The sequence below is a fragment of the Scyliorhinus torazame genome, chromosome 2 (assembly GCF_047496885.1).
Source record: "Scyliorhinus torazame isolate Kashiwa2021f chromosome 2, sScyTor2.1, whole genome shotgun sequence".
NCBI lineage: Eukaryota > Metazoa > Chordata > Chondrichthyes > Carcharhiniformes > Scyliorhinidae > Scyliorhinus > Scyliorhinus torazame.
In genome coordinates this window covers 368,477,106-368,499,136 of record NC_092708.1, presented here as the reverse complement: position 1 = coordinate 368,499,136, position 22,031 = coordinate 368,477,106, and the positions used below count along the sequence as shown (strand labels likewise).

The 22,031-nt window shown below is 44.1% G+C and overlaps 1 protein-coding gene across 1 annotated transcript in view; it reads right to left on the bottom strand.

The window, feature by feature from the left end:
- Positions 1-20,248, bottom strand: part of sel1l (SEL1L adaptor subunit of SYVN1 ubiquitin ligase) — a 38,238-nt gene extending 17,990 nt beyond the window's left edge. Inside the window, exons 1-9 of the mRNA XM_072492873.1 lie at positions 19,988-20,248; positions 14,278-14,315; positions 13,394-13,553; positions 9,544-9,711; positions 7,602-7,707; positions 6,602-6,764; positions 3,863-3,916; positions 3,392-3,451; positions 3,047-3,128 (exon numbers count right to left, since the gene is read on the bottom strand). Of these exons, the coding sequence (XP_072348974.1) occupies positions 3,047-3,128; positions 3,392-3,451; positions 3,863-3,916; positions 6,602-6,764; positions 7,602-7,707; positions 9,544-9,711; positions 13,394-13,553; positions 14,278-14,315; positions 19,988-20,066 (910 nt within the window). The 5' untranslated portion in view covers positions 20,067-20,248. The remainder of the gene's footprint in view (positions 1-3,046; positions 3,129-3,391; positions 3,452-3,862; positions 3,917-6,601; positions 6,765-7,601; positions 7,708-9,543; positions 9,712-13,393; positions 13,554-14,277; positions 14,316-19,987) is intronic.
- Positions 20,249-22,031: the final 1,783 nt, after the last annotated feature.

Genomic DNA, 22,031 nt, shown 5'->3' with positions numbered 1-22,031 from the left:
GTGGAGTAGACTCGATGGGCCGAATGACCTAATTCTGCTCCTATGTCTTATGGACACCGGGGGGGGTATCATCTGTGCAGTTAGTTGCACTCATTCAGAATAATCACCAGTTTATGCCCTTAGTGCTTGTCTAACGTGTTAAGATCCATAGTAATTTCTCAAAGGCAAGACAGCCTGTGGCTGCTTTTCTTGCAATGGACAATCTATTGCAAAAGGGCAATGGACAATCTATTGCAGGGGATGCCCAGTGCGGCAGTTTATTTGGACAACATCCTGATCACAAGGAAACCGGAGGAGGAGCACATCAACAAACTGGGATTTTGAGCGGCAGATCGGTGTCTGAAGAGTAGTAAATGCATCTTTCAGGCAGAGTGTGGAACATCTAGGTCATAGAATCGCAGGGTCTGTCCCCATGGAGGAAAAAGTTGAGCTATCAAGGAATCTCCAAATCCCAATAAATGTGTTGGAGCTTAAATAATTTCTGGGTTTAGTGAACTACTACAGGCAGTTTCTGCCAGACCTTTCAACAGTGTAGGCACCACTGTATCTGTTGCTCCACAAAGAGACCAAATGGAAGTGGGGACCAGCACAAGAGCAAGCGAGGTTATAGTGCTGGGCTCACATCATCATCCTGCCAGTACAACATAGTGTACAGGGAAGGACAATGCAAATGCAGTCATGCCGAGTTGACTTCCCTTACTGGACATACCAAACACGACAATATTTCCTTGCTTGAATGATTTTCAAATTCTCCTGTGAATGCCAAACAGATTAAACAGTGGACAGACAGGGATCCTGTTTTGCCCCAGGTGAGAAGGTTCCTTATGCAGGGTTGGCCTCCTGTTATTGATGATGGGGAACGGATACCGTATGCGAAATGCAAGAATGAGCAAAGTGTGCAAGATGGTGGCATTCTTTGGGGGTCTAGAGAGGTCATTTCGTCCCCTGGTTCTTTGCAAGTCGTAAAGGAGGCTCATCCAGGTGCCTCCAGGAGCATGGGCTTTCAGTTTAACCAGGAGGAGTTGGTGTATAGTTGTGTTTAGCTGCTGCTGGTATCTCAAGCTAAACTGTATTATTACCTCAAAAGGTTTTCTGATGCAAAGAAAGATTAACTTTGATCAACATGTTTGACTACCTTTCTTATGGTCAAGTTAATGCTTATTACACCTGTAATGTAATATTTCATTGCTTTAACAGAAATTAACTGCATATCCATTCAAATAGAGATTGGTTTTTGGATGTATGGATAAAAGATACTCGACCTGTGCTATTTTATTGGCCATTGTAAACTTTTAAAATGGAGAATGTGTATAAGAAAAAGGGGTGATAGAGAATAGTAATTCAATCTCGCTCATGCAAGCACATGCATCCAAGATAACTGGCAACCAAAATACATGCCAGCTTCTACTCTGCTTTGTACTATTGAAGTGGGCCAATTAGGTTGGCAAATCAGCAAGCAAGTTAACTGCAGGTGGCGGAGAAAGTGAGGCTCCAGTTGCTAAATTCCTTGTTGCAGTTGTAGAAATATTGCTTTTAACAATCCCTCACACAATTTAAAACCAGTTAATGAAGAGTGCAGGAGGGCATGCCAGAAGCAGCACCAGACATACTTAAAATGAGGTGTCAACGTGGTGAAGCTACAACACAGGACCTACTTGCATGCCAAACAGGGAAAGCAGCAGACGATGTAGACAAAACTAAGCACTCACAACCAACAGATCCAAGTTCCAGTCTTGCTACATCCAGTGGTGAATGGGGGTGAACAATTAAACAGGAGCCGGCGACCCCATTATTATACCCACTCTCCACAGCGCATCAGTGGAAAAGACAAGGCTGACGCATGTGCTATAATTGTAACCAGAAGTGCCAAGCAGATGATCCAACTATGCCTCATGAGGTTCTCCCCCCATCAAAATGCCACTCTTCAGCCAATTCAATTCACTTCACATAATACCAAGAAACAGCTGAAGGCACTGGATACAGCAAAGGCTATGGGCCCTGACAATATTCCAGCAATAGTACTGATGTGCTCCAGAATGAGCCATGCCCCAAGCCAAGCTGTCCAGAACAGCTACAACACCAGCATCTACCCAGCAATGTGGAAAATTGGCTAGGTATGTCCTGTCCACAAAAAGCAGGCCAAATCCAACACTGTCAATAACTATCCCATCAGCCTATTCTCAATCATCAGCAAAGTGATAGAAAGGGTCATCAACAGTTATTAAGCAACAATATCCCGTTCTCCGATGGTCAGTTTGGGTTCCACCGGGGCCACTCAGCTCCTGACCTCACTACAGCTATTGCCCAAACATTAACTCAAGAAGAGGAGGCGAGTGACTGCCCTTGACATCAAGGCAGCAGTTGAGTAAGTGTGGCATCAAGGAGTCCAAGCAAAACAGGAGTTAATGGGAACTGGAGAAAGATCTCTACTGGTTGGAGTCATATCAAGCACAAAGGAATATGGCAGCGCTTGTTGGAGGTCAATCATGTCAGACCGAGGACATCAGTGCCACAGTTGCTCAGGGCAATGTTTTTGGCCCAACCATCTTCAGCTGCTTCATTAATAACCTTCCTTCCATCACAACTTCAGAAATCGGGACATTTACCGATTACTGTACAATGTGCAGTGATTTGCAAGTAACTTTGGTGTGCCCACAAGTGCCAGGTAATGACCATCTCTAACAAGAGAGAATTCAACCATCTCCCCATCATGGAATCCCTCACAATCAACATCCTGGAGGTTACCATTGACCAGAAACTCAACTGGACCAGCAATAGAAATACTGTGGGGCTACAAGTGTAGGTTTCGAGGCTGGGAATTCTGCAATGATTAATTCACCTCCTAACTCCCCAATGCCTGACCACCATCTACAAGGCACAGTCAGGAATGTGATGGAATAATGTCCACTTAATTTCCCTCACAGCTGCTTAAAACCTATTTCAAACTATTCAGTGAAGAGCGGTCAATCTGTAATGTTCTCCCTCCAGATGCTGCCTGATCTGCTGAGCACAGACAAATAATTTCAATGTTAGTTTGATTGCTTACCATAATTTGCCACTAGTTTGTAATGAGTTAGTGCAGATTCACAGCTCTGTGGGACTCCAATGCCAGCCCAATATCTATAACCCTGAAGGATTAAAAATAGATGTTTAATTAAAATACACTGATTGTACTTATGCCCATTGAAAGTGGATACGTTCACATTCCATAGCATGATTCATAAAATGAAGCATAAAACTGAACAGAAGGCAATTCTGCTGTCTTTTGATCCAGCTGTTCATTTTAATATTTCAGTGTTTCTCCCTTTATTGTACCGGTAAATCAAAAGCATTTGCAGTGTGAATATTATAGCGTGTGCACAGCTTATAATTTACAGGCAAAGTTACATACCAAAATCATGTGCGACAATAAGTTTCCTCCAAGTGCTCCAAAGGTGTAAAATACCAATGCCTTCAAAAACGAAAATAGAAAGTCTGTTAGGAGGTTTGCTGCATACAAGCTTACAAGACCACAGCGAGCAAGGAGCGGTGACTGGGTGGCCTGACTGGAACTAAATAATACAGTAAAGTTGCGTTACCGACACTGCTAACCAGAATTTCTGATGTGCCCCTAATATGAACCATCGCTTCGGCAACCAGAAGCAATTGCGGTCATCAGGAACCCGTTTATATGTTTTAATGTACTGTTGAAAGTTAGAAGTAAAAAGAACATCCTTCTTCACTTCCCCAGTACTTGCATATTAGCCACAAGTATTATTGTGTTGCACTCCATTGGTAAATGGAACTGGCCACCAACCAGCATTTTCAATTAACCAGCACCACCCATTCCCGTGCAGGCCAGATGATAAAGATTTTATAATACCTTAGCTTGACTTGAGTGGACTCCCACTCCAGATGCATAAAGGAATCCAAGGGCCTAGAAAATAGAACACAAGCGGTATGTTGAAAAGTTCTCAAAATTATAATATACTCATTTTTTAATTTCCTTTTCTTTATGGCTCTGTAGCCATAAAGAAAAATAAATGATTTAGGGCTTCAGAATGCTCAAGTCATTTAAAGCAGTTAATGCATGAAAAAACAACCGGTCTCTACAAATGTTTTGAAATCAAGTGACTTAGCTATTTAGCTATTTGTTTTACACTTTAGACACATGTTGTTAAAAAGTGAGAACCCTGGGAGGCACGTCTTACACTTCTATTCATGTATCGTGCATTTCTATTGTACGTTAAACAGAGCTATAGGATAAAAAAGGAGGAATGTTCAAAGACAAGGGATTTAATGGAGGGGACCAACAGATTAAAATGGAGGTAGGGGAGTTTGAAGGCCAGAATTCCAGAGCAAAGGTAAAATGAAAGCATGAACAATAGTGGAGTTTGTGGGGGGGGGGGGGGGGAAAAGGTGCGGAAGAACCTGGAGTCAGCGGTACAAAGCAACCATTGGGTGGATATGTTTAGAGATAGAAAAGGAACCAGAAAATAAGGGGATACAAGCACAAAAATTAGAACTTTAAAGTTGGAGGTGTGCGAGAAACCAGGAACTAAATACAAGCCAGTGAGGACTGTGATGAAATAGTACATAGGTTCCTGAGTTTTGAAGGAGTTGGAAGTTATGGATGATTGGAAGAAAGGCAGAAGCAGTTGGGTGTTATTGAAGCACAAGTAGGTACTTTTGCAAAACTCAGCTCAGTTTCGAACAGAATACAGAAGTTCAGCCTGAAACAGTTATCAAAGAAAGACAGTTTGTGCAGGGGCCAAAGACAACGGCTGATAGGAGGAGACAATGGGGGGGGGTTGGCAAAGATTGAGAAGGGCATCAAATGCCATGAACAATAATGTAGAAACCGAACCCATCTACTGATGTTGGCAGGATCAGCCTCAATACAAGCCCGTAATAACTGAAAATAAAGCTTTTTATTCTGTTTCCAATCAGAAAGGCAGTTCCAGTAATTGGGGAAGATGAAAGAAATGCTTGGATGACTCAACCCACATGCTCATACCCCTTTCCTTAATTAAAGACAACACAAGTCAGTTATTGGGGAACGATGTTGAAGAATGGATCTGGATCAATAACAAGCGTGTAAAATAAAGATGGAATACAAAAACATATCAAGTTGTCAAGGACAGGAGAAGTTGAATGATATAAACATTTGACAACTTTGCCATGGAACAATTCAGATGCAGAGTTACACAAAACATCTGTGGCAGGATTCTCCGTTTCAGGAAGTGAGTGTTGACGCCAGGATAGAATTGGTGGACATTCATGACAGCAAAATCAGTGCCACTTCCAGATCAACTCAACAAACGTTAAAGGGATAGCACCAGCGTGAGCGATTGCAGTGAAAAACTGTCAGATTCGCTGGGGTTGGGATTGGCACTCCTGAGAGGCTGACAAGCTACCACCGCAAATTAGTACCCCATTCCCCCCACACACTCATCCCAGCCAACAAGATAGCAATGGTTGCACTGGAGCCCTTCCATCCCGTGGATCATAGAATTTCAGTGCAGGTGGCCATTCGGCCCATCGAGTCTGCACCGGCCCTTGGAAAGAGCACCCACTTAAACCCACACTTCCAATCTATCCCCGTAACCCAGTAACCCCACCTAACCTTTTTTGGACATCAAGGGCAATTTAGCATGGCTAATCCACCTAACCTGCACATCTTTGGACTGAGGGGGGAAACCGGAGCACCTGGAGGAAACCCACGCAGACACGGAAAGAGTGCGCAGATTCCGCACAGACAGTGACCCAAGCCGGGAATCGAACCTGGAGCTATGAAGCAACTGTGGCAACCACAGTGCTACCGTGCTGCCCTTGGATGGGCTGGCTGAGGCAGAGGGTGCCCAGGAGGTGGCCTAGGGGTCACCCATATAACCCATGGCACTAGGTTCACAGTGGGCAATCACCGGCAAGCACAGCTACCTTGCAGGTTGCAGCAATGGTGTTCCATACCAGTCTACCCCGATCCCACAGCCCACCACCTGGCTGTTCCCCACTACTCTTTCCCCCCCCTCCCCGGCCCTGGCAGAAGCCCCAGTCAGCGGCATGCTTGTCATCACTTAATGGCAATTTTGGACATTTTTACTCCCCCACAGCCACGCTGCCCATTTCCCGATTATTGAAACCACAGGTGAACCTCGCCATCGGTAATTCCTCCCGGCGGAGGCAGAGTATCGCAGAGGACCCGGAGAATAGAAGGTCAGGCCTGCTAATGATATGCGGACTATTTACTATACATGCGGAGTGGAACACATTGACGCTGCTGTCGAGGAACCAGAGCATGGCATTCTGGTGGGCACCAGGTGCTGGCCACGATTTTGGCTTTGTGACTGATTCTCCGCACAACCAGCTTTCCTGATTACAGCGTCAGAGAATCACGCCCCTGATTTTTAAATCTCAACATTGCACAATGAAACCAGAATTTTAAAAATAAATTGTGGGACCAGGGGTGCATACTGTAAATTCACATTACAGTTTGCATTACCATTCAGAGATTTTGAAGCTCAGATCATGTTCGTCAAATCACTCAGTCAGTGCCAATATTACTTGAGGCATGATGATTAATAAAGATTGTGTAATTATGACGTAGTTAAAGCACACCTACTGTTTGACCTTTCGGGGAACCCTGCTCTGCAAGTGTCTCAAAGAAATTCTTAGCTGTTCCAATGTTCAACTTCAGGTAGTCACCCAGTAGCATGGCATAGCCCACTTTCTCCATGGCCTTGATATTTCCCATATCAGCTGCTTTCACAAGAATTTTATAGCCTCTAAATAAATAAAAAAATGAAAAAATATTAAATGGAACCAGCAACTAATTAAAGGGTAAAAAGTAAGGTAATCGGGAGACATATACCAGCTGAAAGTTTACGTTAATTTAGTAATTGTTGGACTAGAGTTTGCATAATACCACATCATGGGACAACACATTCATTCTGACGAATGTGGCATTGTGAACTCATAATTTCACCTTTGTACAGGCTTCCTTCCAAGCAAGATGCTACATAATGAAATATTTAACAGTCCCTGGAAGTTGCTAATGACCTTTGGTCCTATTGCCAACATTTAAAAAAGTTTTTAAAATTTAATTATTAGACCAGGTTTTGTATGTCTTAAGGGTCACAAATGACAAGACAACACTGATAGCTCTAGCAGAAGGTCTAAATCAGGACATTTAAAAGATTATGGTTGAAGTTGTATCTATAAATTGGTAAAGTAAATAATCATTCTCAACTGGAACACTAATCCAAAAAGAGCATGTAGCACAATGCTCCATTTCAGTGGGGTAGAGGGGGAAAAAAAAAAGTCCACTATCCAAGGATTTTTTCCTATTTCTGAATCACTACCAGGGGATCAGAGGTGGTGTCAGGTGGATTGGCCATGCTAAAATTGCCCCTTTATGTCCAAAGGTGTGCAGGTTCGGCGCTCTTTCAGAGAGTCGGGAGAGACTCGATGGGCCAAATGGCTCCTACACTGTAGGGATTCTATGGAATCCTTAGGCTGCTAATGACCTCTGGACCATCAACATGCAAAGACAGGTGAATGGCACCAAGCAAATCAAAGGCGCAGGGAGGGGAGAGGATTTGTAATTGAATGAGGATGCTTACTCTTTCTTCGGACTCTTTTTACTTGTACTATTTATCATTTTCATTCCAGTATGATAAAATGTCTCTGCTTCCTGTGCAAGTTTTCGTTGACTGGCTTCTTCATCGGCTGGAAGACACAGAAAACAAAATCATTTAGTTTTCCAGAAAAACAGGAAAGTTAAAAATTAACCAGAGATTACAGTGTATGAATCGAAGCAAACTGTACAGAAATATATGCTCTACTCTAGATATGCAGCAATGAAATATTTGAACACGTTAATTAATTCAATAGAATGGTACATTAGAAGTTTCTAAAACAACATTGTAATAAGGTAACGCAGGAACCAAAGCTTTCCTCCAAGTCAATTCACTTCAATATCTGCAGGAGGATATTTTGTTGGAAGTGGAATCTTGAAGAATTGATCATTTAGAAATAGTTGTGCACTGAGCCTATAACTAGATCAATCGTAGCAAAAACATAGAAATCTAATTTATAGAATTTATAATGCAGGCAACGAAGGGGGGGGGGGGGGGGGGGAAGAAATCGGGATCAAGGAACTGCAATACAGTTAATGTAAAAGCTAACCAGTTCATGGTTTGCACTTTTTCAGTGAATAAACGTTTGCCAATACCAGAATGAACTGTATGCCAAAGAACAAATCACTGGTATTAGAAGGCAATGAAGCAGTGCTGCTTAGAAAAGCAGGGCACCTTTCACATGGAAGAACTATTATCAATGGGCTATTATTTCAAATGGGTACAGCATTCAAACAGAATTTTGTAAACCACATGCCCAGAAGAGCACAGCCACATACTTTACATGCGGCAAATTAGTAAAAGAAAGTTGTTTAACTACAGGAGAGGGACAAAAATGCGGACCAAAATTATTCCAAAAGATAATGAGGGGGAAATAAAAAAAAAATCACTATATGCAAGTCTGTATAGTTATGAACACAAATTTGTATTTTCTCCTCAAATGTCTGCATGTTTCAGCCCGTTAACGCAGGCAAACAGAAGGAGCAACTCTAACCTCATATTTATGGGGTTCGGTCATTACCTGTAATGTAATTTCCGCTCCAACATCCCACCCCAAAACAAACAAATCACACCATTTTGTCTTCACAATTTAATTACAGCCCAAGGACGGCATGGTGGCTGGGTGGTTAGCACTGCTGCCTCAGCACCAGGGAATCAGGTTCTATAATAATTATCGTTATTGTCACAAGTAGCCTTACATTTACACTGCAATGAAGTTACCGTGTGCAATGCAGTTACCGTGAAAAGCCCCATTCCGGCACCTGTTCGGGTACACTGGAGGGAGAATTCAGAATATCCAATTCACCCGAGAGCATGTCTTTCGGGACTTGTGGGAGGAAACCAGAGCACCTGGAGGAAACCCACGCAGACACGGGGAGAATGTGCAGACTCCACACAGACAGTGACCCAAGCCATGAATCGAACCTTGGACCCTGGAGTTGTGAAGCATCAGTGCTACCCAGTGTGTTACAGTGCTCGATTCCACCCTTGGTTGACTGTGTGGAGTTTGCACATTCTCCCCCATGTTCTGCGTGGGATTCCTCCGGATGCTCCAATTTCCTCCCACAGTCCAAAGATGTGCAGGTTAGATGGGGTTACAGGAATAGGGTGAGGGAAGGGCCAAGGTAGGATGCTCTTTCAGAGGGTCGGTGCAGACAAGATAGACTGAATGGCCTCCTTCTGCACTGTAGGAATTCTATGATGCGAAGATCAAAAGTCTATTAAAATTAGTTGAGTGAGTTTTGTGCTATAAAAACAATGCACTGATCTGCAACAAAGCAGAGCAAGTTCCCAATTTCTCCAGATTCCAGAATTGCACTTCAGAATTTAAAACCTCTTAAAGTCAAGCATTTAATAGATTCAGATTTTCCAACCATAGTTCATAATTCTTGTATACAAATGCCCTGCACTTGAGCAAAATCCTCACTTTCACAAAATCCCCACTTGTGGTCCTGATAGTAGTTGTAGGTTGTTGCACACCAGAATCGGTCATCATCACGTCCATCAGTAGTGCAGCTAAAATATTCCTGGTCCATAAATAGGAAAGGAAATATGCAGGGCTCACCATCAGCAGTGCCACCAATTGCTGTTTGATCTGAAATAATCATAAAATATATATTTTCATTTAAACCAGAAGATAAAATCTCATAGAAGTCAAGGAACGCAACAGAATCCTTTCATTACACATGCCATCTTGGAACTAACAAGCCCGATCCTTAGATGCTGTATAAAAAGCTGAGCTGCTGATTAGAATACAAGCTTAAATTTCTGGTGTGTGTAGATTTAAAAACAAAGGGGGTAGGTAAGAAATCAAAATAAAATCGAGCTATACAATTAAAAAGTTAATTCCAGAAGTGAAAACAGATGATTTTTTATGAAACACATGTAGGACAAGATGAATGAAATAAAGCTACTGGCTTTTAAAAAAATCGACACCTTATAATAAAACCCAAAATCATGTGCAATAAAAAGCGATCTTTTCAGATCACGGTCTGCTTCAAAATGGATAAAGGTCATAACAGGGAGCAAATCTATTTTGCAAAATACAGATGGCCCAGAAAATTATTCAAATCATTGTTCGCTGAATTAGATGAATGCCAAAAAACCCTGGGCGCAAGCCAATGGCCACGTCGCGCCAGAAAAGCAGCTCACCACAGCGCAGCGTGGCCAATAAAAGCCCGAAGACACCGCTACCGGGATCTACCCAGCTAGCAACGCCTCATGAGATCTTAACACGATCATGCAAGACGTTGCGATATAAATCCCACCCTCAATGAGTGGGATCATATTTTGGCAAATCTGCATATTACAGAGCGAGGCAGTTAGTCTCACTATAATGTGCAGTCTCACTAATGTGCAGATTCCCGAAGTACCTGAGGCTTTGGGATTCTTCCCATTGGCCTCCGAGAACTCGGGTGAGCCCACACAAACAAGGACCAGATGGAATAGCACTTGTGGGGACCTCCCAAGGAATTGGAGGCCCCCAGCTGCATGCCCTTGAGTGGTGCCCTGGCCCTGCTGGTGTCACCTGGGCACCACCGAGATGCCCAGGTAGCATGGGCACTGCCAGGTTGGCACTGCCAAGCTAGCTGGCATTTTTTTGTATACATGCAACTGGGCCGGAGGTACTCTACGTGGGGGGAGGGAGGGGGGGCATGGATCGTTTTGGGTGCCTCAGAGATCAGGAGGCCAATTAAAAATGGCGTCCTGATCTCACTACACTGGGGAGTTCTGGCGAACGGGGCTATGTGCAGTCTCAGCTGCGCGTTCTCCATTCAGGCTCCTTATACATCACAAGTTGCATTGAATAGCCATGGGTTTCCCGGCACAGCAAGTGCCAGGAAACACGCGGCTAGCGCACACGCTATGGCACTTCGTTCCTACTTGGATGAATCGCCTCCCCTACATGGAGAAAATAAATCAAATACAGTTACACCTTGCTAGTTCAAATAGTACAGTGTGCTCATAGGCATGAATCGTTTCCAGGTTAGATTCCTGGCTGAGTCACTGTCTGTGCAGAGTCTGCACATTCTCCCAGTGCCTGCGTGGGTTTTCTCCCACTAGTCCCGAAAGACGTGCGGTTAGGTAATTTGGGCATTCTGAATTCTCCCCGTGTACCCAACAGTCGCCAGAGTGTGGCGTCGAGGGGCTTTTCACAGTAACGTCACTGCAATGTAAACCTACTTGTGACAATAAAGATTATGTACAACAACATTCTTTGGTCAAAACGGTCATGTGACACCATGGGCAGATTTCAACGAAAATATTTCTAGTGTTATTTTGGGCGAGTTTGGCAGGGTGTTTCTCACTGGCTTTTTGGGTGAAATCCACACCTATATTCAACAATACTAATTGTTTTGGGCTCTATGAAGTTTCTCCCTGGGCAAGCCCACACCTAAGCAATGGGGAGCTGAACTCGGGCACCAGACCACATGCCCAGATCAAGCTACCATTTTAAAAGGATGCCCCGATCTCCAAGTGAGCTCGAGGGTCCCCCACCCACGGACAATGTCACCCCCTACACACATGGCAATTACCCCACACCCCCAGGTGAGGTCACCACGCTTTGGGCTGCAGTGTACTCATCCCTTTTCAGGCCTACCCAACCCCCTTTTCAGAATTGCCACCCTTTAAGAGGGCCCTTCATAACTACCTTCACGCCCCACCCTCAATACCCCCTTAGTGCCAAGCCCCAACCCTTGGCACTGTCACCCATGGTGCCCCAGCCAGCATGGCAGTGCCATGGTGTCAGGCTGGCAGGGGGAGAGCTATGCTGCAACCCTGCCTTGTCTCAGACCACCCTGGGATCAGTGACCTGGGAGACCCCCCCCCCCCCAGGTGCCATTATACCTGGTCCACGTTTGTGCAGACCAGTATTAAACAGCACCAGGTCATGGCCTCGCTGGGGAGGCCGTTAGTTCTCTGGCACTGGGAGAATATGGCAGGCAAGATTTAAATATGCTGACCTGGATCTCGCCCAGCATGAGCGAGATCCAGATCACGATGCCTCACAAGGTTCGGTCGAATCTTGCGAGATGTCACGAGCGTTGCGAATCTTGTGACCGTTCGCACGTTTCAACGGCCTTGTCGTGACACCAAGTTGATATATATGTATATATATACACACACACACACACACACACACACACACACAAGGCCAGTATATCGCTCCAGATAACTTTGAGCCTATATCTGCCGTCGCATAAATAAATCAAGAAATACGCATAAATAAACCAAGAAATACGTAGTCTAAGTCAAAAGCATAGGTGAAGTCCCACTCACTTCTCAGCTGATTACACCCTATTTCAGCTTTTCCACGACTTTAAGCTAAGACTTCAGAGACTTTGCAGCTACACAAGAACATGAAACAAAATGCTCCTTTCACAAATAAAATATTGGCACTTGGCCAGCTGCTGACACTTCCGTTCATTGGATAAGCACCTAACAAACTATCCCTTGGAAATATTAAGTTTAACTCATTGGATTTAGTTTAACTTACTGGATTTAATGTTTGGGAAACATATACCCTGACAAGAGTAAGCTAAATGTATTTTCTGCCTTTCCTCTCAGACCTTTGCAATGCACAACAAAAAAATGTTTGCTTTGTACACGTGGCACAATATAATCATGGGTTGGGGAGGGGAGGGAAAGAGTAAAGGAAAGGGAAAAAAAAGCACCTGCATAAACCAGCACTGACATAGTCCCACAACAGTTATGATTGATATGATCAACTATGCTATTTTTAGATGCAAAAGTTTCAGATATTGCCCAATATAAGCTGCGACCAGCAACAGAATTTTTTTTACTTGGCAAGCAAACAAGACAAGTACAATATAGGAGGGAAACAAAAAAAATGTTTACAAAGCCACTAGAAGTAAATCAGTTATTGGCATAATTATAGATTTGCTAAAGCTTAGCCTGTAAATCACAATCTCATTTGTAATCAAAGTTATTTTCAGCATTTCATACTTCACTGTATTTCACTGGACTTGAAAACTGAATTCTCAGAAAGTTAATATGTAAACAGCTAATAATCAATTTAACCATTTCCAGTTAAAACAAGATTTGTAGATATCCACATATCAACAGGGATTCCTTTGATGTTGGAGTTAATCCTCCCCTCAACTTGTGCTTTCATCCTATGGCGTAGTTTGACACCACGTCATCCTTTTTGTCACTCTTAATCACTGGGAGCCACTTGGAGTTGAGACGCTATTAAAAGTTGCTTTCAGTGGATCACTTTGCAGGCTGGCTAAATAGATGATTTTCACTCTTACCTTTAACATCGTCCACATCGTCAGTGGCTGGACTTTCTTCATCAGCAGTAGTATGCTGATGTTCTTCACCTTTATCTTCCCAGAGATCTTCTTTGGACTCTATGATCTGCCCAGCAACTACACGAGCTTCAGATGCATGTTCTTCCTTCTGTTCATCTGCCTAAAAGATCACATACAAACAAAAGGTAAAATTCAAATTAATTTGGCAAACATACACCTCCATCTCGCATGCAATTTTTTGTTTTGTCAGGAACAGAAGCGCTCTCTCCGGAGGGGAAAAAAACTACATGAATATCTAAAGATACATATCTAAAGATTCTAACAGCTGCATGTCTCAACTGGAAATGGCACAAAACACTGTCAAATGCATTAGAAATTAAACTAAAGTGAGAAAATAGAGTGTTGAATATTAGATTTGCCAGCAGAGGAAGTGACCACACACAAACCTGAAACATCAAAGCTTCAAGGCATCACTGACAAAAGTCTGATAGATGACCAGGATCAGTACAATAAATTTATGGTGTAGAAACAAACCATTCAACTCAACCTATGCTGGCATTTGTGCTCCAAATGTGCCTCGTCTAACCACTATTGACATATTTGTCTACTCCTTTCTCCACTGTGTTCTTATGTAGGTTGTTTAAATGCATCTATATTTTTTGTCTCAACTACTCCTTAAGGTAGCACCTTCCACAATCTAGTCACTCTTTGCGTTTCATCCAAATACCTCACTATATTTATCAATGGCTATAAAACAGCAAACAAGTTTGGAAACAGCACTTGCAAAGCTCCCAGTTCTGACACTCCCGCAAGGCCACAAGGTTCTACACAAATAGTGCCCCTCTGCAATTTTTTTGGTGATTGGTTGCAACATGAAAGATTACCTTAGAGTCCAGTGATTCACTGTCAATTTCTTGCATCTCTGTGGAAGTAGCAGAAGTGAAAATGTCATTGGCCAGGGTAACCTTTACAATTACACAAACTAAATAGTCATAATTTTAAACAAAGCAATCACGCTGTAATGCCACACTTAAACAATGCACCAGAAAACTATTACCATCTCAGAATGACAAAAAAAAATTTCTGCCAGAAGTATTCGCCATTCATTTAAAAATGTAAAACATTTCTAAAAATATGACTAGCATTTGAGAGATAGTTCAATTATTTGTGTTGAAATGTTTAACTGCAGCACAGAACTTTTTCTGTCTACCCAGGATGTCATCCATCTTCTAGAAAGGCTCGTCACGTTATGGAAAACAAACTTTACATAGAAACATGCAAATGAAAGTTGCATGGCTAATTATATCCCTGTTCTCAACCTGCAATTAGTCTGGTTAGGAAAGTAGAATATATGGCTGAATAAGTCATATATAATGGGCAGGATTCCCCCCACTGTGGCGTATTCTGCGGCTTTGGAGGTGGCCCACCATTGCATTCAAATATTTTTCGATCAGTTAGAAATATAGATTTGTCTGGGAGCATTTAAAAATTGACAGATGCTACAAGTCAGAATTTAGATCCAGTAGAGGTGTTTCATTCTGGGAGGCTTTGATAGTGACTTAAAATGATGTTTCCAATCGTTGCTGAGACCAAGTTAAGGATAATAAATATAAAGGCTACAAATATAAAAGACTCAATCATTAATAAATCCAATAGGAAATTCAGCAGAAACTTTACCCAGAGTGGAATTTCCTCCAACAAGTAATTGATGCTAATTTAACAGATACTTTTAAGGGGAAGTTGGGCAAACGAGGAAGGAATAGAAGATTATACAAATATAAAAGTTGCAGAGAAAGCTTGGTGATGTACAGGAATTGGCATGAACCAATTAGGAAATTATTTTGTGCTGTACATTATATGTAAAGAGCCCACATGGAACTGGATAAGGAGATCTTCAGCTAGAAGAAGCAATCTTTAATGGGTGGGAGTGGGGTCTTCTCATTCACCAAAGGAAGGAATTATCCTGTCAGAATCTTTACATATTGTATTGAAATGACAAGGGAAACAGTACATTTAAACTCCACACAACTCTTGTCTAGGCCCTTACGTTCCACAAAAAGTAGTCACCTGGGCCTCTGGTTTATAAAAACCAGCCACACAAAAACATGAAAATTCCCCTTCAAGGTGAGCTGTCAAATTAAAATATTTACCTCCTACTCAATGATTACCAAATACATAACCTCAAGCCACATTGTAAATATTGTACAGCAATAACAGTGCTCCCTCTGCAGCAAGATAATAGATCACACAATTACTAAAAACAAGTAAAACGGAAAGATTCCCACTAACTACAGCTAACACCAAGTTAACATTTTCACACTTATTTATTGCCGATTAACCGCCTGTGCAAACTTGAACTACATGCTCTCCCAACTTCAGCTTCTCACACTTCCTTGCAGTAATTTTACAATTACTTTGCAGAATCTGTCCCATTTCCAATCCTGCCAGACCCGATAATTATACACCATTGGAAAGGGTGCAGAGGAGATTTACCAGAATGATGCCTGGTATGGAGGGAAGATCTTATGAGGAAAGACTGAAGGACTTGAGGCTGTTTTCGTTAGAGAGAACAAGGTTAAGAGGTGACTTAATTGAGGCATACAAGATGATCAGAGGATTAGATAGGGTGGACAGTGAGAGCCTTTTTCCTCGGGTGGACAGTGAGAGCCTTTTTCCTCGGATGGTGATGTCTAGCACGAGGGGACATAGCTTTAAATTGAGGGGAGATAGATATAGGACAGATGTCAGAGGTAGGTTCTTTAGTCAGAGAGTAGTAAGGGCGTGGAATGCCCTGCCTGCAACAGTAGTGGACTCGCCAACATTAAGGGTCATTGGATAGACATATGGACGATAAGGGAATAGTGTAGATGGGCTTGAGAGTGGTTTCACAGGTCGGCGCAACATCAAGGGCCGAAGGGCCTGTACTGCACTGTAATGTTCTATAGGTATAGTATAAAGTGTACGGGAGCATGGCAGAAAGAAAGTGGCAAAAATAATCCGTCAGTCAGAAATGGAGGGAAGGGGAATGAAAAGGTAAAGCAACAGAGACAGAGATAAAGAATTCAGCGGACAAGATGAGGAAAGAGGCTTCTGTGTAATGGACATCTGATATGTAACAACATTCATCATATTTGGGTAAATCCATTTCAAGGGGGGAGAAATCCACATCCACCCACAGAGTTGCTACTCACTCAATATGAAGTACACATTATGGCCCTTTAGAGATTCATTCTGCACGCCCATCCAGCTAGGACCAGCCCAATTCGAAAGGCTTTGACCTGCAGGATTACCCAGAGCAGACTCAAAAGCATCCTTTTCCCATGTTACCTCAATAACAGGCTTCCTTCTCCAGCATCACGAGTTCAATTCCCGCAACAGCCTCCCCGAACAGGCGCCGGAATGTGGCGACTCGGGGCTTTTCACAGTAACTTCATTGAAGCCTACTTTTGACAATAAGCGATCATCATCATCAGTGAGCCATCTTTGATTAGTGCAATCAGCAACCTGACTTGTTTGTTAGTCAATCACCAAATATTGAATTGTCTCCCGTCTATTGCTAGGCAGGTCATCATGGATTCACTTCAACCCAAGGATAAATCCATAGAAAATATCTTCCACAGAATCCTTACAATGCAGAAGGGGACCATTCAGCCCATCTAGTCTGCACCAACCCTCTGAAAGAGCACCCTACCTAGGTCCACTTCCCTACTCTATCCACATAACCCTGTACCCCCATCCAACCATTGGACACCAAGGGGCAATTTAGAATGGCCAATCTACTTAACCTGCACATCTTTGCACTGTGTGAGGAAACTGGAAAAGTTGGAGGAAATCCACGCAGACACGGGGAGAATGTGCAAACTCCACACAGTCAACCAAGGTCAGAATCAAACAATGATCCCTGGCATGGTGAGGCAGCAGTGCTAACCATCATGCCGCCTCAAGTATGTCCTGCAGTAAAGGACAGTTACCAACTGAAATGAAATGAAAAAATGAAATGAACTTGACATTAGACAGCATGGATTTGGATCCATGCATAACTAGCTGCTCACAACATATTATGATGAACAGTGTTGGTCACCACCCTTCACAGCATACCCTCCCATCAGAAAAAGTCTGGAACCGCAGCAGTAATTTTTGAATCTCTACACCCTAGCATGGTAGGTACCAAACTCTAGACAAGAGTACATCACACCATCCTTCTCTGCCAGCAGTGATCAGCACAACATTTCCTAATTAGCGAGGTAAACAGTTCCCTTTACAGTGCAACTTGCATTATGCCAGTCACCTCAAGATCTCCAAGGGCAATGTCACAAGGGCTTACTGATCAACAACAACTTATTTCAAATCATGGCCATTGGAGGAGGATTTGCCAACTGTTAGGCTGACTGCTTCCTCTGGGGAACTCTTGACAACTAGATGTTTACAGGACTCTTCTCGCAAGTAGTCCTCAAATGGAGAAAAAGTAGTGGAAGCCTGTACAACACATTCCCAGCAGCTCTGAAGGAAGAATTATTCAGCCACACAAGAAATAGAAGTAGCTCCTCGAGCCTGCGCAGCCATTTAGTAAAACCATAGCGGAACTTTCACTGTAACTCCTTTCCCACCATTGAGAAAATAAGTCAACCATCTAAGCCATGAATATACTCAATGATGGACTATCTACAGCCTCCTGGAGGTACAAAATTTCCAAGCTTCACAAAACTAAGAAATTTCTCATTCACCCCTTATCTTGAGACGATGACCCTAGTTCTTGGCTCAGTAGCCTGGCAAGACAGCCTCTTAGCACATATCCTGTACATCATCAACAACACGTACTGAGCTTACATTTATGGCTACTAATGCCTCTTATCAATAAAGTTTTGTATCTAGGCCGGTACCAATATCCACCACGACTCAATTCTTGATGCACATCAACAATTCCCCAAGTGCATCTCCCAGAAGTCAAACAAAAAGCATTCACACCGAATCCTGCCCTCCATATGGCAATATTTCATAGTACTGTGAATTCCCATTGAAATAAAAGTTAGAAAAGCAAAGAATTTGAGCAATGATAGGTTGGTATCAAGACAGAACTGTTTGCGATGTAAAACTTACAGATAATGGCGTGTGATATTTTGTTTGGAGACAAAGCTGCTTTTGTCATATAATAAAGAACCGTAAAGCATGACACTATAATTTTCTAAACAAAGCCAAGATAACACCCCCCTTAAAACCTCAAAATAAATGGAATGATTGGTGCACGGGAGGCAACTTTAAATTAAAACACAGAATTCACTTTTGCACTCAGTATTCTTTAGATGGAAGGAGAGGGTGAGCATATCACAAATATATTGTTTTAACTCATTTCCTTCATCAGCAAGTTTGATACACAAAATGCAACATGTGGCTTCTGCTGCATCTACACAATTGCAATTCATGATCACGGAGCGCTGCGTTCTTAAGGACCAGCATTGGCATCCTGGGCCCTTTCTGATTTGCAAAATTGCAAGCAGACCCAATTGAAATGACGATGCCATTTTAAACTTCATTTTCAGGGTGTGGGCATCACTAACAAGACCAGCATTAAATTACCATCGCCTGCTGCCCTTGGCAGATTAATTCACCAGAGTGCTAGCTGGTCAGCTTCAAGAGGTGAGTTGGGGGGCACAGATGTCACAGAATACCTACAGTGCAGAAGTAAACCATCCAGCCCATCAGGTCTGCACCAACCCTCCCAAAATAGCACCCACCCATGCTCACCACCCCCACCACACAGCACCCACCTAACCTGCACATCTTTCTTTGGACTGGTGGGAAGAAGCCAGGGCACCCGGAGAAATCCCATGCAGACACAGGGGAGAAAGTACTAACTCCATACAGTCACCCAAGTCGAAATCAAACCCGGGTCCCTGGCACCGTGCAGCAGCAGTACTAACCACTGTGCCACACATCAGTGAACCGACTGCAGCTCTTATGACCATCGGGCACCTTTACCAATTAATAGACCATCAAGTGCCATGTGCAAGATCCAAGGTCTGTCTCTACCAGCAGCCCAAGATTACTAACAACATATTTGCACTATATCACCAGTGGTGACATAGACAGAATTTATAGTGCAGGAGGCCATTCAGCCCATCGAGTCCACACCGGCTCTTGGAAAGAGCACCCTACCCAAGGTCCTAACCTCCATCCTATCCCCATAACCCAGTAACCCCACCTAATCCCCATAACCCAGTAACCCCACCCTACACTAAGGGCAATTTTGGACACTATGGGCAATTTAACATGGCCAATCCACCCAACCCGCACATCTTTGTGGTGGTGGGATAATATTGATAGATAATAGATAGTAAGCACAGATGCAGTAGAAAAAAGCCACTGCAACACAATTAGCCATGGTAATGATTGAGTTCCTGAGGGGGGGGTACAGGCTCTATCTGTCAGAGCCTAACTGGCAGCACCCACTGCCCAGACAGTCTCTAGTGACAGGTCAATTAATTCAGAGGATAGGGGGAGGACACTGATCACTGAAGCTCAGCCGCAGGTAATGGAGGGGCCAGGTGCGGGGCCTGGCCTCGGATTCCCCAGAGGAAGGGGACCCGGGTTACTCACCCCCTGAAATGGCCTTCAGCCCCAACGCCAGCAGCAGCAGAGGCCAAATGCGGACCTTCCTGATCTGATTTCCACTCATAACGATGTTGACCGCCCCCCCTCACTCCAGCACCGGAGCCGCGGCCTGTGTTCCTCCTCTTCCTCCTCGCACTTTGACACAACTTCCTCGCCTCAAATCTCCGCGGCCATGGCGGCAACCGGGCTTTTATGGCTTCCAGCCGGCCGTCGCCCTCCGCGCTGACCAATCAACCGCTCCCACACATCCCTCCGGCGGCCGCAACGGCGCGACGCCACATCTCGCGCTACATGGCTCTCCACGATTGGATGCGGCCCGCGGCCCGTCGGCGACGGCCGACCTATGAGATCACGCGGCCCCGCGCAGGCGCGAGCAGCCCCCCCACGGCTCACTCGCCAAACCGATGGGCGGGGCTAGAGAGCTCGGGGCGGGGTGTTTCTTAACAGCGCCCCTCGCCCCCTCAGCGGACCGGGGTACTGGTGCGCACGCGCACAGAGTGACATGTGCTTGAGTTTGAGGAGGATATCAGTCCCTGTTGCTACAGCCATGCGTGGGTGGGTTCAAAAGTATCACTCCTAAAGTTAGCTCAGGGAAAGACTATGCAAAAAGGACGGCAAGGTGGCACAGTGGTTAGCACTGCTGCCTCACAGCTCCAGGGACCCGGGTTCAATTCTGGCATTGGGTCACTGTGCAGAGTTTGCACATTCTCCCCGTGTCTGTACATTCTCCGCGTGTCTGTGTGGGTTTCCTCCGGGTGCTCCTAATTCCTCCCGCAGTCTATAGATGTGCAGGTTAGGTCGGGTTATTTGGGTTACCGGGATAAGGTGGAGGCGTGGGCTTAAGTAAGGGTGCTCTTTCCAAGGGCTGGTGCATGCGCGATGGCCGAATGACCTCCTTCTACACCAAAATTTTATGAAACCAGGTTTCACCCCCTTCCACTCTTTGGAATCATGGAATGGTTACAACACTGAAGGAGGCCATTTGGCCCTTTGCATCTGTGTGGCGTTTGCATATTCTCCATGTGTTTGCATGGGTTTCCTCCCACAGTCCAGAGATGTGCAGGTTAGGTGGATTAGCCATGCTAATTGCCCCTTAGTGTCCAAAGGTCATGGGCTTGGAGGGGGGGGGGGCAGAGAACTTAAACTGGGGGCTCTTTTGGAGGGTTGGTGCACATTCGATGGGCCGAATAACCTCCTTCTGCACTGTAGAGATTCTAGGATTCAATTCACCTAGTGTCAATCCCACATCTTTTCCCCTGCATTTTTTTTTCATTTCCAATTATGATCCATTTCACGTTTGAAAACTTCATTTAATCCTGCCTCCAAAACAGTCTCAGGCAGTACATTCAAGATCCCAACCATTCACAGCAAGAAAATGTTCATCCCTGTTTTACCTCTGATTCGTTTGCCAATTACCTGAAATCCGTGCTTGCTTCTTCTCCATCCTTTCACTAATGGGAGCCGTTTTTCCTCCAGATCCTCTTGATTTTGAATACCTCTTTCAAATCTCTCAACCTTCTCATCTCGGAAAGCAGTCACAACTTCTCCAGTCTTTCACAGAACTGAAGTTCTTCATTCATAGAATCCCTATAGTGCAGAAGGAGGCCATTCAGCCCATAGAGTCTGCACTGACTCTCCAAAAGAGGACGTTACCTAGGCCCATTCACCTGCCCTATCGGGGTAATCCTGCACATTGATCATGGCCAATCCACCTAACCATATCTTTGGACAGTGAGGGGGAAATTTAGCATGGCCAATACACCTAACCTGCATGTCGTTGGAATGTAGGAGGAAACAGGAGCACCCGGAGGAAACCCAAGCAGACATAGGGAGAACATGCAAACTCCACACAAACAGTCACCCAAGGCTGGGATTGAACTTGGGCCCCTGGTGCTGTGAGGCAGCAGTGCTAACCACTGCCACCCTGGAACCATTCCCGGGAATCTTTTCTGCACTGTATCTAATGCCTTCACATCCTTCCTAAACTGTAGTTCCCAGAACTAGGTTGAGGTTGAAACAGTAGGCGAGA